The sequence below is a fragment of the Loxodonta africana genome, chromosome 9, assembly GCF_030014295.1.
Source record: "Loxodonta africana isolate mLoxAfr1 chromosome 9, mLoxAfr1.hap2, whole genome shotgun sequence".
Classification (NCBI taxonomy): Eukaryota; Metazoa; Chordata; class Mammalia; order Proboscidea; family Elephantidae; genus Loxodonta; species Loxodonta africana.
In genome coordinates this window covers 94,288,764-94,304,715 of record NC_087350.1, presented here as the reverse complement: position 1 = coordinate 94,304,715, position 15,952 = coordinate 94,288,764, and the positions used below count along the sequence as shown (strand labels likewise).

The window sequence follows — 15,952 nt, the reverse complement described above, 5'->3', positions numbered from 1 at the left end:
TCCTAACGTTGTCCCTATTTTTTCTTCCATGATCTGTATCATTTTAAGTTTTATATTTAGGTCTTTGATCCATTTTGAGTTGGTTTTTACGCATGTAGTGAAGTATGGGTCTTGTTTCATTTTTCTGCTGATGGATATCCAGTTATGCCAGCACCATTTGTTAAAAAGACTGTCTTTTCCCCAAATAACTGATTTGGGGCCTTTGTCAAATATCAACTGCTCATATGTGGATGGATTTATGTCTGGATTCTCATTTCTGTTCCATTGGTCTATGTATCTGTTGTTGTACCAGTCCCAGGCTGTTTTGACTACTGTAACAGTTTCTAAAATCAGGTAAAGTAAGGCCTCCCACTTTGTTCTTCTTTTTCAGTAATGCTTTACTTATCCAGGGCCTCTTTCCCTTCCATATGAAGTTGGTGATTTGTTTCTCCATTTCATTAGAAAAATGTCATTGGAATTTAGATGGGAATTGCATTAAATCTATAGATCACTTTTGGTAGAATAGACATTTTTATAATGTTAAGTCTTCCTATCCATGAGCAAGGTATGTTCTTCCACTTATGTAAGTCTCTCTTGGTTTCTTGCAGAAGTGTACTGTAGTTTTCTTTGTATAAGCCTTTTACATCTCTGGTAAGATTTATTCCTAAGTATTTTATCTTCTTGGTGGCTACTGTAAATGGAACTGATTTGGTGATTTCCTCTTTGATGTTCTTTTTGTTGGTGTAGAGGAATCCACCTGATTTTTGTATGTTTATCTTGTATTCTGATACTCTGCTGATCTCTTCTATTAGTTTCAGTAGTTTTCTTGAGGCTTCCTTAGAATTTTCCGTGTATAGGACCGAGTCATCTGCAAATAGAGATAATTTTACTTCTTCCTTGCCAATCTGGATGCCCTTTATTTCTTTATCTAGCCTAATTGCTCTGTTTAGGACCTCCAGCACAGTGTTGACTAAGAGTGGTGATGAAGGGCATCCTTGTCTGGCTCCTAATCTCAAGGGGAATGCTTTCAGACTCTTCATTTAGGATCATGTTGGCTGTTGGCTTTGTATAAATGCCCTCTATTATGTGGAGGAATTTTCCTTCTATTCTCACTTTGCTAAGAGTTTTTGTCATGAATGGGCATTGAGCTTTGTCAACTGCCTTTTCTGCATCAATTGATAAAATCATGTAATTCTTGTCTTTTGTTTTATTTATTTATATGATGGATTACATGAATTGTTTTTCTAGTGTTGAACCATCCCTGCATACCTGGTATGAATCCCACTTGGTCATGGTGAACTGTTTTTTTGATATGTTGTTGAATTCTATTGGCTAGAATTTTGTTGAAGATTTTTGCATTTAAGTTCATAAGGTCTATAGGTCTGTAATTTTCTTTTTTTTTGTGGTGTTTTTACCTGGTTTTCATATCAGGGATATGCTGGCTTCATAGAATGAGTTTGGGGGTATTCTGTCCTTTTCTATGCTCTGAAATACACTTAGTAGTAGTGGTGTTAACTCTTCTCTGAAAGTTTGGTAGACGTCTGTAGTGAGGCTGGCAGGACCAGGGCTTTATTTGTAGGGAGTTCATTGATTACCTTTTCAATCTCTTCTTTCATTATGGATCTATTTAGTCGTTCTGCCTCTGTTTGTGTTAGTTTAGGTAGGTAGCGTGTTTCTAGGAATTCATCCATTTCTTCTAGGTTTTCAAATTTGTTAGAGTACAATTTTTTATAGTAATCTGATATGATTCTTTTAATTTTAATTGGATCTTTTGTAATATCACCCACTCTTTTCTTATTTGGGTTATTTGCTTCCTTTCTGTTTTTCTTTTGTCAGTTTGTCCAATGGTTTATTAATTTTGTTAATTTTTTCAGAGAACAAGCTTTTGGTCTTGTTAACTCAATTTTTTTTCTGTTTTCTATTTCATTTAATTCTACTTTAATTTTTATTATTTGCTTTCTTCTCGTGCCTGAGAGTTTCTTTTGTTACTCTCTTTCTATTCAAGTTGTAGGGATAATTCTTTGATTTTGGCCCTTTGTTCTTTTTGTATGTGTGCATTTATTGATATAAATTGACCTGCGAGCACAGCTTTTGCGGTGTCCCAAAGGTTCTGATAGGAAGTGTTTTCATTCTCATTGGGTTCTATGAATTTCTTTGTTCCAGCCTTAATGTCTTCTATAATCTGGTCTTTTTTGAGCAGAGTATTGTTCAGTTTCCAAGTGTTTGATTTCTTTTCCCTGCTTTTTCTGTTATTAATTTCTACTTGTATGGCCTTATGGTCAGAGAAGATGCTTTGTAACATTTCAATGTTTTGGATTCTGCTAAGGCCTGCTTTATGGCCTAATGCGTGGTCTATTCTAGAGAATGTTCCATGTGCACTAGAAAAGAAAGTATAAGTTGGCTGCTGTTGGGTAGAGTGTTCTGTATATGTCTATGAGGTCTTTATTGAGCTTCTTTCTGGATGTTCTCTCCTTCACCATAAGTGGTGTGTTGAAGTCTCCTACTGTTATTGTGGAACTGTCTATCTCACTTTTCAATGCTGATAGAGTTTGTTTTATGTATTTGCAGCCCTGTCACTGGGTGCATAAGTATTTAATATGGTTGTATCCTCCTGGTATATTGTCCCTTTAATCATTATATAGTGTCTTTCCTTATCCTTTATGCTGTATTTAACTTTAAAGTCTACTTGGTCAGAAGTTAATTTTGCCACTCTTGCTCATTTTTGATTGTTGTTTGCTTGATATATTTTTTTCCCACACTCTGAGTTTCAGTTTATTTGTGTCTTTAAGTCTAAGGTGTGTCTCTTGTAGGCAGCATATAGGCAGATTGTTTTTAAATCCATTCTGAAACTCTCCGTGTCTTTATTGGAGCATTTAGTCCATTTAATTATGGATAGGTATTTATTTATTTATTTTTATGAATTTAGTCCCAGCATTTTGATGACTTTTTTTGTGTGTTGTTGACAGTTTCTTTTTCCCAGTTAATTTTTTGTGCTGAGTAGTTTATATACTGTCTATTCTTCTTGTTCAGGACATCAGAGCTGGTGAGGCAAGAAGACAATAGAAAAGAGACAGGGCCTTTTATGACCAGCCTTAGAAGTTATACACTGTCAGTTCTTTGTTTTTGTAAAAATGGCACCGTGGTGTCAGAGGCCTTCTAACTTTGGAGGGAAAAGAATCACCATAAGCAACGGCCTAAGGCTGATTCCTGTGAAGTGGAGGTCAAGCACACCTTCACCCTCCAAACTTTTTGCTGGTTCTGACACCAGCCGACCCTCCCATGGAACTCTCAACTTCTCGATGGATTCATGAATTCATTGCATTGGACACACAGGACTCAACAGAAAATAAGAATGATTATGCGGTTTACTAGAGAAGTAACAGGTTACAATTCAGGATCAGGAATGACTCAAGATACAGTTCTTTGATCATTATAGCTTCTTCTCAGCCATGCCTGCAGGCAGGCCTCTCTCTGGCTCTCTACCTGTTAGCCTCTCAGTCTGGCCTCTGCCCTGCTTGTGTAATGGTTACAAAGTTCTTTAGCTCTGCCAATAAATACCTGGAGGTGCCCCACTCTGCCAGCAAGACTCCTGCCTGAAGGTGCTCAGCTTTCTTTCCCATTCCATGGGTCTACACACCTATGGTAGCTGCTTTGCCCCATGGACTGAGAAGCCCACTGCACTGTCTCTCACTGGTCTGGTTCTGCTGTCATTGTTTCTCTGGTGCTGCTTCTTGCTGTCTCAATCCACCTGCGTTGTTACAACTTTCTCTCTGTCTCCTGGGTCTAGGAGGTTCTAAGCACAGGGACCCTGGGTTCAAAGGACAAAATTCACACCTGGCTTTTCTTTCTTGTGGTAGTGAGGTCCCAGCTGTGCTCTGGGATTGGCTCTCTTTTAAAGCCTAACAAGTTGGCCAAACTGACACATCCCCTAGTTAAGTTTCCATATACCTTTTTGTGTGGTTCCACCCCCTCAGGGTTCCTATGTTGCTTATTGGCATTAGCAGCAAGTTGTACAATCCCTTTGGTTGGCCACAAGCACCTAATTTGTATAGTCCCACCCAATCATTGCGTGGGAGTCACAAAGACTGTGGCTTAACCAAAACCAAACCAAACCCATTGCTCTTGAGGCAATTCTGACTCATAGTGACCCTATAGGACTGAGTAGAACTGCCCTATGGGGCTTCCAAGATGTGACTGGTGAATTCAAACTGCCAACATTTTGGTTAACAGCTGAGTTAGAAGGGCTGTACTAAGTAATTCACTGCACTTTAGTATTCTACTGGTCACATAAGAATAGCTGTGGTTCAGTGTGGGAGGCAATACACAAGGACACGAATACCTTTTACATATATGTTTAAGTTTATTCATCAAATACATAAAGTGAACAATGGCATAATAATCAGGTCAAGACAGACAAATTGTCATTGTCCTAAAAGCCACAGCTGGGTGATCCCCTGATCAAATTCTCTTCTCACCACCCTAAAGGCAACCTTATCTTCCTTTTATAATAATCAATTATTTGTATTTTTAAAATAATTTTACTATCTCTGTATGTATCTCAAAAAATATACTTTTGTTTCACCTGTTTTTGAACATTACATTAAGGAATCAGACTCTCTACTCTTCTGTGACTTCCTTTTTTCACTCAACATTATGTTGTGGGAATCATCCATGTTATTGCATGTCCCAGTGGCTTATTCCTGATCATTGCTGTATAGGATTCCATATTGCAATTTACTTGGCAGGTTTTGAGTTGATGAACATTTGGGTAGATGGACATTGTTTGGTGGTAGTCTATGCTTGTATTCAAATTTAGTAAACAATAATAAATACTTAACTATTGTATTTATAATAACAAATAGTTGTATCAATTTATATTCCACAGGAGTACATAAACATTTCTTTTGTTCCAAAACCTTGTCATCACTTATATTCTCAATTTTACCAAAAAATTAGTGTAAAAACATATCAAATTGTGGTTTTAATATATTTTTATTGGCAATTAGAATTTCATATTTAATGAAGTACCTGCTGAAAATCTTTTTCCTTTTTGTCCCCTATTGTTTGCCTGCCATTTTCTCATCGAGTCATTGAAAATCTTTATATTTAAATTCTTAGTTGGTTATCCCTTTCAAGACAAAATTATTTCTCATTTGAATTTTTTTGTTGATGCCATGTATTTTCACTATTGGAAGGGATATTGATTAAAGGGATCACATATGTCCCAGGGGACCCTGGATATCATCAATCCTGCTGATATGAGTCAATGACAAAATCATTAAAAAAAATTTTTTTTTTATATCTCGAAAATTTGCAAAACATGAGGTAAAACCTTAAGGCACCTGGCAATGACTGTACATACATTTGTGTATACGTCTTCTTAGTCTTTTTTTTTATTTTCGTGAAACTTTTCAAAACATGTAAAATGCATTCTTCTTTACTGGAAAAGCAGTACTGAGAGGCCAAATAAATAAAACTAAAGGAATTTGAATCTCAGGAAAATTAACACTACTATGTATTCCTTGTTATCACAAAAGCAGTACTAACAGCTAAGAAGCAGAAACAGCTGCCTTAGAATATAGCAGAACTGCTCAAAGCAGTGGATTCCACCAGATGCATGCAATTGGGCTCTAAGACTGAATGCAGGGTAAGAATAACTCATAGGAGTTTGAGTCTCTTGAAAAGTACCACTGCAATGCACTATTCCTTATTGCAAAGGTATTATTTACTGTTCAGAAGCTAGAAAAGCAAGTAGCCAGTAACACCTGGAAAAATGAATGGCGTCAGGGAGAAAACGGCCACTATGACTGAATGAAGAGTGGGAATAGTTTATTCTCCCAGTAAGTACATTCTCAAGAGAATATAGTAACTGGGAAACATAGTGAGGAGGCTTATCTCACAGAAATAAAAGTAAACCTGTCAAAAGTTTAGAAAATCCACACATCCAGGAGATATCACCTCAGACAATGCTCAATCTACACAAAAATGAGGCTACAACTCAGGGTTCTTGAGTTTCATACATTTCAAAAGGCTCCCACCTTGAGGCTAAATGCATTGAAAACAGGCTACCTCCTTCCCAAAAAACTCCAGAGGCGGAAAAATTGGTTGGGATACCGTATGTACCATGAGTCACAAAATGGTTATACATGCTACAAATATCTCCTCTCAGTCTTTGGATTGCCTTTCCATTCTCTTTCTGCTATCTTTCCCTTCATTCCTGGTAGAATTAGTCCTTCTTATGCAAGATCAAAGATGATATTCCCCTATATTATGCCATAAAAAGATTAGGGGTTTTGCATTTTACGTTTAACACATAAACCTAAAATTTATTTTTGCTCATAGTGTGAGGTAGAAGAAGTGAGATTTTTTTTCCATGTGAAAATTCTCATCACCGCTCATGGAAAAGCCCAACTGAGCTAAAATACTCATTCTTTTATATATTAAATATATGTATACTTGCTTGTGTATATTTCTGTGCTGATATTGTATTCCAGTGGTAATTAACTACTGTATTTTAAAAATATTTTACAATTTGATAGAGTAAGACCTCTGTCTTGGCTATACCTGTCCCTTTGCATTTGCATACGGATTTTAGAATCAGCTGATCACGTACACACACACACACGCACACACAAGTCCCTAGTAAAACTTCATTGTAATTACATTGAGTCTATAAACCAATTTGGAAAAAATGACACCTCTGAGATGCTGAGTCTTTAATTTCATGAACTTAGCTTATCACTTCATTTATTAGATATTTCTTATTGTCTCTCAAGAGTCCCTGGGTGGTCGAATGGTCTGAAGCACTCAGATACTAAATGAAATATTGGTTGTTTGAATCCACAGAGAGTTGCCTTGGAAGAAAGGCCTGGTGATCTATGTCTGAAAGATCACAGCCATTGCAAACCCTATGGAGCATAGATCTACTCTGAAACACACGCCGTCACTGTGAGTCAGAATCAATTAGAGGGCTACTACTGGTTATAACTATATCTTAATAATATTTTAGGATTTTCTTTACTGGTTGTTATGAATTGAACTGTGTCCCTCCAAAATGTGTGTCAACTTGACTAGGCCATGATTCTCAGTATTGTGTTGTTGTCCACCAATTTGTGTCTGATGTGATTATCCTATGTGTTGTAAATCCTAACCTCTATTATGTTGAAGAGGCAGGATTAAAGGTAGTTATGTTAATAAGGCAGGGCTCAATCTACAGGATGAGGTTGTATTTTGTATCAGTCTCTTTTTAGATATAAAAGAGATAATCAAACAGAGGAGGGAAGGACCTCGTTACCACAAAGCAAGAAGAGCCAGGAGCCAAAAGTGCCCTTTGGGCTTGGTGTTCCTGAGTTGAGAAGCTCCTAGACCCAGGCGAAGACTGATGACAAGGACCTTCCCCTAGAGCTGACAGAGAGAAGGAGTCTTCCCCTGGAGCTGGCACCCTTAATTTGGACTTTTAACCCCCTAAACTGTGAGAGGATAAACTTCTGTTTTTTAAAGCTATCCACTTGTGGTATTCTTGTTATAGCAGCATTAGATAACTAAGACAGCAGTTTTGTACATGTTTTGTTAGATTTATCCCTAGGTAAGTCACATTTTTTAATTCTCCCATAAATTGCCCCTGACATATAAAAATACAGCTGTTTTATTATTTTACTTTTAAAAATATTTAGTTTATTATTATGTTTTTATTATATTTACACACTTTCTTTGAATTTCCTTAGTTTTTACTTAATGTCCTTTTTCTGTTTCATGATCCCCCCAAGAACAACACATATCTTCTTAGGCCCCTCTAGACTGTGACAGTTTCTCAGACTTTTCTTGCTTTTGAAGACATTGACAATTTGGGGAAATATTTGTCATATTTTTGTAGAATTTTATTCTATTTGAGTTTTTCTAATACTTTACTTATGACTAGACTGGACTTTTGGAAGTGAGGTCACACAGATAAATGCTATTCTCATCACATCATATAAAGGGTACATATAACAATACAACTTATCACTGATGATGTTAAACTTAATCACCTGGCTGATACAGTGTTTTTCAGGTTTCTCCATTGTGAAGATTTTTCTTTTTTGTCTCTTTCCATACTGTGGAATATTTAAATTGATACAACTATTTATTATTATAAATACAATAATTACGCAGTTATTATTTTTTACTAGTAAAATTGAATACTTATATCATGGACTGCCAGAAGAATGAACAAATCTGTCTTGGAAGAAGTACAGAATGTTCATTAGAAGCAAGGAAAGCGAGACTTCATCTCACATACTTTGAACATGTTATCAGAAGGGACCAGTCCCTGGGTCAACGAATAAGAGGAAGACTGTTCTTAGTTATCTAGTGCTGCTATAACAGAAATTCCACAGGTCGATGGCTTTAACAATGAGAAATTTATTCTCGCACAGTCTAGGAGGCTAGAAGTCTGAATTCAGGGTGCCAGCTCCAGGGGAAAGTTTTCTTTCTTTGTCAGTTCTGGGGAAGGGTCCTCCTTGTCATCAGCCTTCCCCTGGCTAGGAGCTTCCCAATGAAGGGACCCCAGTTCCAAAGAACACACTCTGCTCCTGGCACTATTTTCTTGGTGGTACGGGGCCCCCCTGTCCCTCTGCTTGCTTCTCTCTTTTATATCTCAAAGGAGATTGGCTTAAGATGCAACCTAACCTTGTAGATAGAGTCCTACCTCATTAACATAACTGCCTTCTATCTTGCCTCACTAACATCATAGAGGTAAGATTTACAACAAATCGGAAAATCACATCAGATGATAAAATGGTGGAGAATCACACAATACTGGAAATCGCGGACTAGCCAAGTCGACACACATTTTTTGGGGGTACACAATTCAGTCCATAACAAAGACCCTGAAAGATGTGGATTGATGCAGTGGCTACAACAATGGGCTCAAGCATAACAATGATTGTGAGAATGGCGCAGGACTGGGTAGTGTTTCATTCTGTTGTGCATAGGGTCGCTATGAATCAGAGCTGACTCAGTGGCACCTAACAGCAACACTCTTTGGAAGAAAGTCACTATGCATTGTCTGCACTTAAGAGGTTGGATCTGTGTCTTTTTGATATCTTCTGATCACATTTTGAGCACTTCCTAATTTTCTGGTACAAAGTGATATTCCAGGTGCAGTTTGTACTTGTACTGACATAGTCCTAAAATTGGACATTTTTCCAAGGAGACCTGATTCCTTTCAGTGAGGACAAGCTGGTATTTAGAAACCAAGATGGGCACTAAATGTGATCATTGCTACTTGAATGTTTTGTTTCTAGGGCCTTTCAGTAGAGAGAGGTATGAGTTTACTGTGATGTTTGTAATTCTAACCCCATACCGCAAGGTTCTTCCTTGCTTTTTCCTATTCTCTATTTTTATCTCCCAGGCTATTTAAGAAACACATTAACTCCAGCTATTAACTGTGCCATACTTATATTAACATTTTAAAACATTTAAACTTTTTTACTCTTTTAGTACTTTTGTTTTATACATTCAATGTGTGTTTGGTTTTATAGGACCACTTGCCTGTTTAAGTGTATTCCTTTTCTTCTTCACATACCACCCATCTGAGATAATTTGCCTTCTGATGCATGACTTTCAGAATTCCCTTTAGTGAGGGTCTGTGTTTGGCCAAATTTTCCTGTGTTTGACTTTTGAAACAGGAGGCTTTATTTGAAAATACCAATTGGTAGTGATTTTTTAGGTTGGTAGTGATTTTCTTTCAGCATGTTAATGAGAGCATTCCATTGTCCTTTGACTTCCATTGTTGCTTTTTAGGATTCAGCATTCAATCTTCTTTTTTTAAATGTAATCTGTTTTTATTAACAATGAATGTTTTCAAGATTTTGCTATTTCTTTTTGGAGATTTATACTTTTACTCCGATATGTCTAGTTTGGGTTTTCTTTTGTGAAATCCTTGTTAGGATTTGTTGAGCCTTTTGAATCTTTGAGTTGATGCCTTTCATCAATTTTTGGAAAACCTCACTTTATCTCTTTAAATGTTTGTTTTATCCCATTCTTTCTTTTCTCTTCTGGATTTTCAACTAGACTTTCTTACTCTAGCTATGAATGTTTTTCCTCCCATTTTTTTTTTTCATTTCTGTTTATCTGGGTTGCATTTTGAAATAATTTTCAGTGACCTATCTTACAGTTTATAAATTATCTTTTTAGTTGTGTTTATCAGTTCGTATATTTTTATTTCAATAAATTCTATTTGGTTTATTTTCATAACTGTCAAGTCATTTTGAATTTTTTTTCCTGCTCCCTGCAAGTATTTTTTTAACACTATAGTCACAATAATTAGAATTATTTAGAATTTCTGATAGTGCCAATGGTGAAAGTTTTTGTTGGTATTTCTACCTTTTTTTCCTTTTATATGTTTTTATTTTTTAAGATTATACCTGATTTTGTTGTGTACTTAGTTATTTTTTTACTTTGAGTTACTCATTTTTCTTAGATATTTTTTTTAGTACTAAGATGAAGTGTGATATTTCAAAGAGGACTTGCTTTTGCTTTTGAGAATTACCTGAGATGCCTGCTTAAATTGTATCTCTTTAAATTCAATGCCTGGTTTAAATTTTTGAACGACCTGTTGTTATTGTTGCTAGGTGCCACCAAGTTGGTCCTGACTCATAGTGACCCTATGGACAACAGAACAAAACACTGCCTAGTCCTATGCCATCCTCACAATCATTGCTGTGTTTGAGCCCATTGTTGTAGCCACTGTGCCAATTCATCTCATTGAGTTTCTTCCTCTTTTTCATTGACCTTCTACTTTACCAAGCATGATGTCCTTCTCCAGGGACTGGTCCCTCCTGATAACAAGTTGAAAGTAGATGAGATGAAGTCTTGCCATCCTCACTTCTAAGGAGCATTCTGGCTGTACTTCTTCCAAAACAGATTTGTTCATTATTCTGGCAGTCCATGGTATATTCAATATTCTTCACCAATGCCACCATTCAAAGGCATCAATTCTTCTTCAGTCTTTCTTGCTCACTGTCCAGCTTTGTCATGCAAGTGAGGCATTAGAAAATACCATGGCTTGGGTCAGGCACACTTTAGTCCTCTAAGTGACGTCTTTGCTTTTTAACACTTTGAAGAGATATTTTGCAGCAAATTTTGCCCAATGAAATATGTTTGATTTCTTGACTGCTGCTTCCATGGATCTTTATTGTGGATCCAAGTAAAATGAAATCCTTGACGATTCAATCTTTTCTCCATTTATCATGATGTTGCTTATTGGCCCAGTTGTGAGGCTTTTTGTTTTCTTTCAGTTGAGGTGTAATCTACACTGAAGGCTGTAGTCTTTGATTTTCATCAGTAAACGCTTCAAGTCCTCTTCCTTTTCAGCAATCAAGATTGTGTTTCTGCATATCGCAGGTTGTTAATAAGTCTTCCTCCAACCCTGATGCCACATTCTTCTTCATATAGTCCAGCTTCTTGGATTATTTGCTCAGCATACAGATTGAATAAGTATGATGAAAGGATACAACCCTGACGTACATGTTTCCTGATTTTAAACCGCGCAATATCCCCTTGTTCTGTTTAAATGACTGCCTCTTGGTCTATGTACAAGTTCTTCATGAGCACAATTAAGCGACAACACACAAGCCACCACAGTGCAGCAAACTGACAGACAAGTGGTGGTTGAAACACGTAGGCAACATGAATTTGGCCTGCAGATTTATTTGTAATACCAAATTCTCAGAGATCTTTTCCTTTCTGTTTTGTGCAGTATCAAAATAACTTTTCTTTCAGCCTCCCTTAGAGCGTGTGGTTTGGCAGATTTGCTTCTCTATATCCTTACAGTGAAGATGCAACGTTCGAGGTCCGGCTTCATAAGGAGGGGTTATGTATTAGAATTCTCACCTTATGTGGGCCCTGGGAACTTTCTTCTACCCTCTGAACACTGACAAGCTCTGAAAACCAAAATAAATGCCAGCTTTGTAAATGATTTCCAATGCAGATTTTCTGCTGTGTTTAACTCTGTTTTCTAGTCTTCACTTGATTTGGGTCTTTATGTCTTAGCGTCCTTTAAGATCAGCAATGCTTTAAAGATTTATTTTTAGATATGCAACTTATCCCACAATTTTAGTTGTATTTAGTGGGAGTTTCTGTCCAATTACATAGCCAGCCATATAATGGAAGTAGAAGGCCTAGTCATTTTACATGAGAAAAAGAACTTCTTATAAGTTTAGACTACTATTAGTTGGATATTTTTTTGCTTGCAACCAAAATGTATTTACAATAACAATAGTAATATTGTCTTTCATCAACTCTAAGACACCATCAATTTTAAGAGGCATGATTATTTTTTATAACATGAAAAAAGGAACGTTGGAAATAAGACTCTGACAAAGATGTTCCTTATTACGTTGATTATAAGACAATCTGATAGCAATGATGTTAAAATGTATAAAAATGTGTCTCTTAAAATAGACAAAATATAACATTATCTTACAATCATATGTTTGTATAGTACTTACTATGTGTCTAGCTTTGTTTATAGCACTTTTTATGAATCCTAAATGATGTAGATAACTAACACTACATTATAGTATTTCTCCTCGCAGTCTTCTTTCTTTTATCTGTATCTAAGTTATATCATATAGACACACATGAACACCTATACATGCTGGTTCATTTGTTATTTTTCTGGCTTCTCTTCTGTTCCAGGAGATTTAGTGAGGCAGAATAGCTTCATTGTAGTTATAATAGTTGGACTAATAATATGTATGACTCACTGACCTAATATGTTTTGCCATTAACTCAGAGACAACAGCCCTTGGCAATCAAGTTGACTTTTCTTAGCTGTAAGGCTGAATGCAAACATGTCCCTAACAAGCTCAGAAGACCAGGATGAAAAAGCATGAAATTTATTTACATTAGACTGTTAGCTCTTAGAGGGTACAAACTATATCCTTTTCTTGACAACTTTTCAAAGATCGAGTGATTATAGTTTCAAAGTTAAATACAAGTTTAATCTTAGACAAGATCCATGAACTTGTAATATTTTCACGGATATGAAATTTTTTGGTGCAGGATTGATGATTCACATGAATCTCAATTTGACATATGGCTTTTCACTACAGTTATGAAACATTAACACTATATATAGCAGGAAACAGTGAAAAATAGAAAGTAAATGACATTCAAATGAAAATTTTTATCAATGGTGGGCGTAGATGTGAAGTATCGTCCTTGTGTGAAAAATGAAGGTTACCGCTTCCCCCTTTTGAGAAATCTTCAAGTACCTGGGAAGGAAGGAGAGAGAGAAAGAGTGAGAGAGAGACAACAATCAAACCAATAAAAAATTTTATATAAATTGTTAAGGTAATAATGGGAGGTTTTTCTAAGATCTAATAGATAGCTTGATTTTTATGAAACAGCTTAGGTGAGACAGGTGCTTCAAAAATGACATACAATACATAAGGAATATTATACATATTGTTTCTCCATTTTACGTAACAGATAATCCACATGATATGCTCATCACATAGAAAATATACACATATCAAATTTGTCCTTGACGAGTTTATTTGTGCTCAAATATCTCTTGTGCATCAAAAAGAAAAGTTGGAGGAATTAACTAACTCCTTAATCATATTCCAGAAACATTGGGTTTAGATTTAGAGTAGCAAATTTCTGCCCAAAGGAAGAATCTGGAGGCCTGCGAAGTATGAGGGAAGAAAAACAAGGTTGTTCAGAAGAAGTAGTTCCATCATTAAACCTTTAAAATTCTCAGTCAAAATCCAGTTATTACTTCTGAAGCCGGAAAGACACAGTATGGCAAATTCCCCATAGCACACGTTCTAAACTTTGCCATTCAGGTGGAACTGTTCGGGAACCACATTTTGTGCTTCACTTCCTTCCTTTTCCCGAATTCATTCCCTTTGGTTTCTATTGGTAGCTCTTAGACTGATCCTCCCTGCTTTGAATAATTCACCATCTCAATAAAAGTAACATCAAAGAATCCCAGGCTTAATACACTCCGTTCCAATGTGGGCTCCCACCGGCTCATCTGAAGGAGACTGAAGAGTTAATCACCCAGGATGAGAGACTGAAGCTTTCTCATACATTTAATGCTCAAGTCACTTTCACAAAAAAACACTCTCCTTCCCTTTTGTTTTTGTGTTTGGTTTTCTAAACACTGTCATTCTGTTTCTGCTTCAGCTCCAGATCCCCGGGATGTCTTGGCACCAAACACATGTAAAACAAATAAACACCTTCTTGCACACTCTAACAAGTGCAGCAATTAGTCTCCGAGCACAGCTTGCTCTCCACCACGCAATTCATTTGGTGCTGCTTGTTATTGGAGGAGAACAACTTTGAATCAGCAGCATTTGTTTGGTTCCCTAGTTTTCAACGCCGTCAGCACTGAGGTTTCTGAGCATCCTTTCATATCGCCAGGTCTGTGCTCCTATGGAACTCACTGCCACCCAACACACAGCACTTGACTCCTGTCTGCCCACTTGTCACACTCTCATGGAATGTTCAGCAGTGGGCGACCCTCACTCCATATGAGCTGTGATAGCTACTGGACGTGATGTGAGTTATAGGCAATTTCGGTGGTGACCTTTTCCCCTTCCTTTTGTTAGATAATACCATACACTTAAAATGGTGTTGATAATCCTTGGAATGTATTTACTAGCAGCCTGTATTCTAAGACACAAGATGTGATTTGTAAGTACCCAGGATGGTATGTTTAGGAGGTAAGTGGGAAACATTTTGCTTCTATCTATTGATGCCACAGAGGAGCTAAAGATTTTGTCCTTGTTGATGCAGATTTTGAAAAGTTGGCCGTAAAGTCCCTATCTGTGGCTTTATTTGGTATACTACCCTGTCTGCTCAAATCATTTTATTTTAGAAATTAATCGTGTAATAGGATATGAAGCATGATGTCTTTTTTTTTTGTCAGCGGTATGCAATGAACCATATTTTCTTAGGTAAATTACTAGTATTTGTATGCTGAATTAAATATTTTAAGCTGCAAGAAAATTTATTACTGAACTTTGTTTCAGGGCACTAGCTGCTGCCTTTTCAAAACATTATTAGTCAATTTCCCTACATCCTTTCTTTAGTAATGCGAGGTACAAATAAAGTTAATAAACTCTCACTCCATTCTGGTCCCAACTCAGAGGCTAAGTGTGTGACCTACTTGGGTAAGATAAGTAACCTCTCTTGGATTCAGTGCTTCATCAGTTACACAAAGTGGTTGAGCTAAATGGTTTTCTAAGGCCCTTCGCTTATAAAATTCTACAATTTTTATTACTACCAAGTAATTCTTGCACTTGGAGGATTTGATTCTGAGTGCTATCATAAGGAATTCTGCTTGATTGTGTGCACATTTTGAAGAAAGTTAACTATTCACCCACTTAATAAATATCTATTGCAATTCTACTATGTGCTAGGCATTGTGCAAGGAGCTAGGAACAATGAGGGCAATTTAACAAGAGACACGTTGTCCCACCCTGAGAGAGATAGTATTCTAATGTATAAGATAGGCAAGGAAGTAAACAGAAAAATAATTATACATTATGGTACCTTACCCAGCAAGAAGGAAATAAACAAAGACCTGAGATGAAGAAGAGTGAAGGTGGTATTTTAGATAAGGTAACCAGAGATCGTTGTTGTCTTGTGCCGTCCAGTAGATTCCAACTCATGGTGACCTCATGTGCTACAGAGTAGAGCTGTTCCGTAGGGTTTTCTTTACAAAAGCAGGTTGCCAGGCCTTTGCTTCCACAGTGCTGCTGGGTAGGTTTGAACCTCCAAACTTTTGATGTAAATTCTTTGTGTCACCCAGGGACCTTTAATCAGGGATAGCTTTGCAGATCCTGGTTTCCTTAGAAATTTTGCCAACTAGAAAAACCACACTGACTATTCTCCTTACATGCATAGTACCATTCTTCTGAGAGGATAGTGCGGTGGGAGGAACATGAGGTGTGACCGCAGAAAAAATGAGCGGAAA

At 36.8% G+C, this 15,952-nt stretch overlaps 1 protein-coding gene across 1 annotated transcript in view; it reads left to right on the top strand.

Annotated features, from left to right (window-relative positions):
• The window catches only part of DMRTA1 (DMRT like family A1), a 46,444-nt gene extending 35,461 nt beyond the window's left edge, over positions 1-10,983 (top strand). The window contains exon 3 of the mRNA XM_064290424.1: positions 6,826-10,983. Within this exon, the coding sequence (XP_064146494.1) occupies positions 6,826-6,854 (29 nt within the window). The 3' untranslated portion in view covers positions 6,855-10,983. The remainder of the gene's footprint in view (positions 1-6,825) is intronic.
• Positions 10,984-15,952: the final 4,969 nt, after the last annotated feature.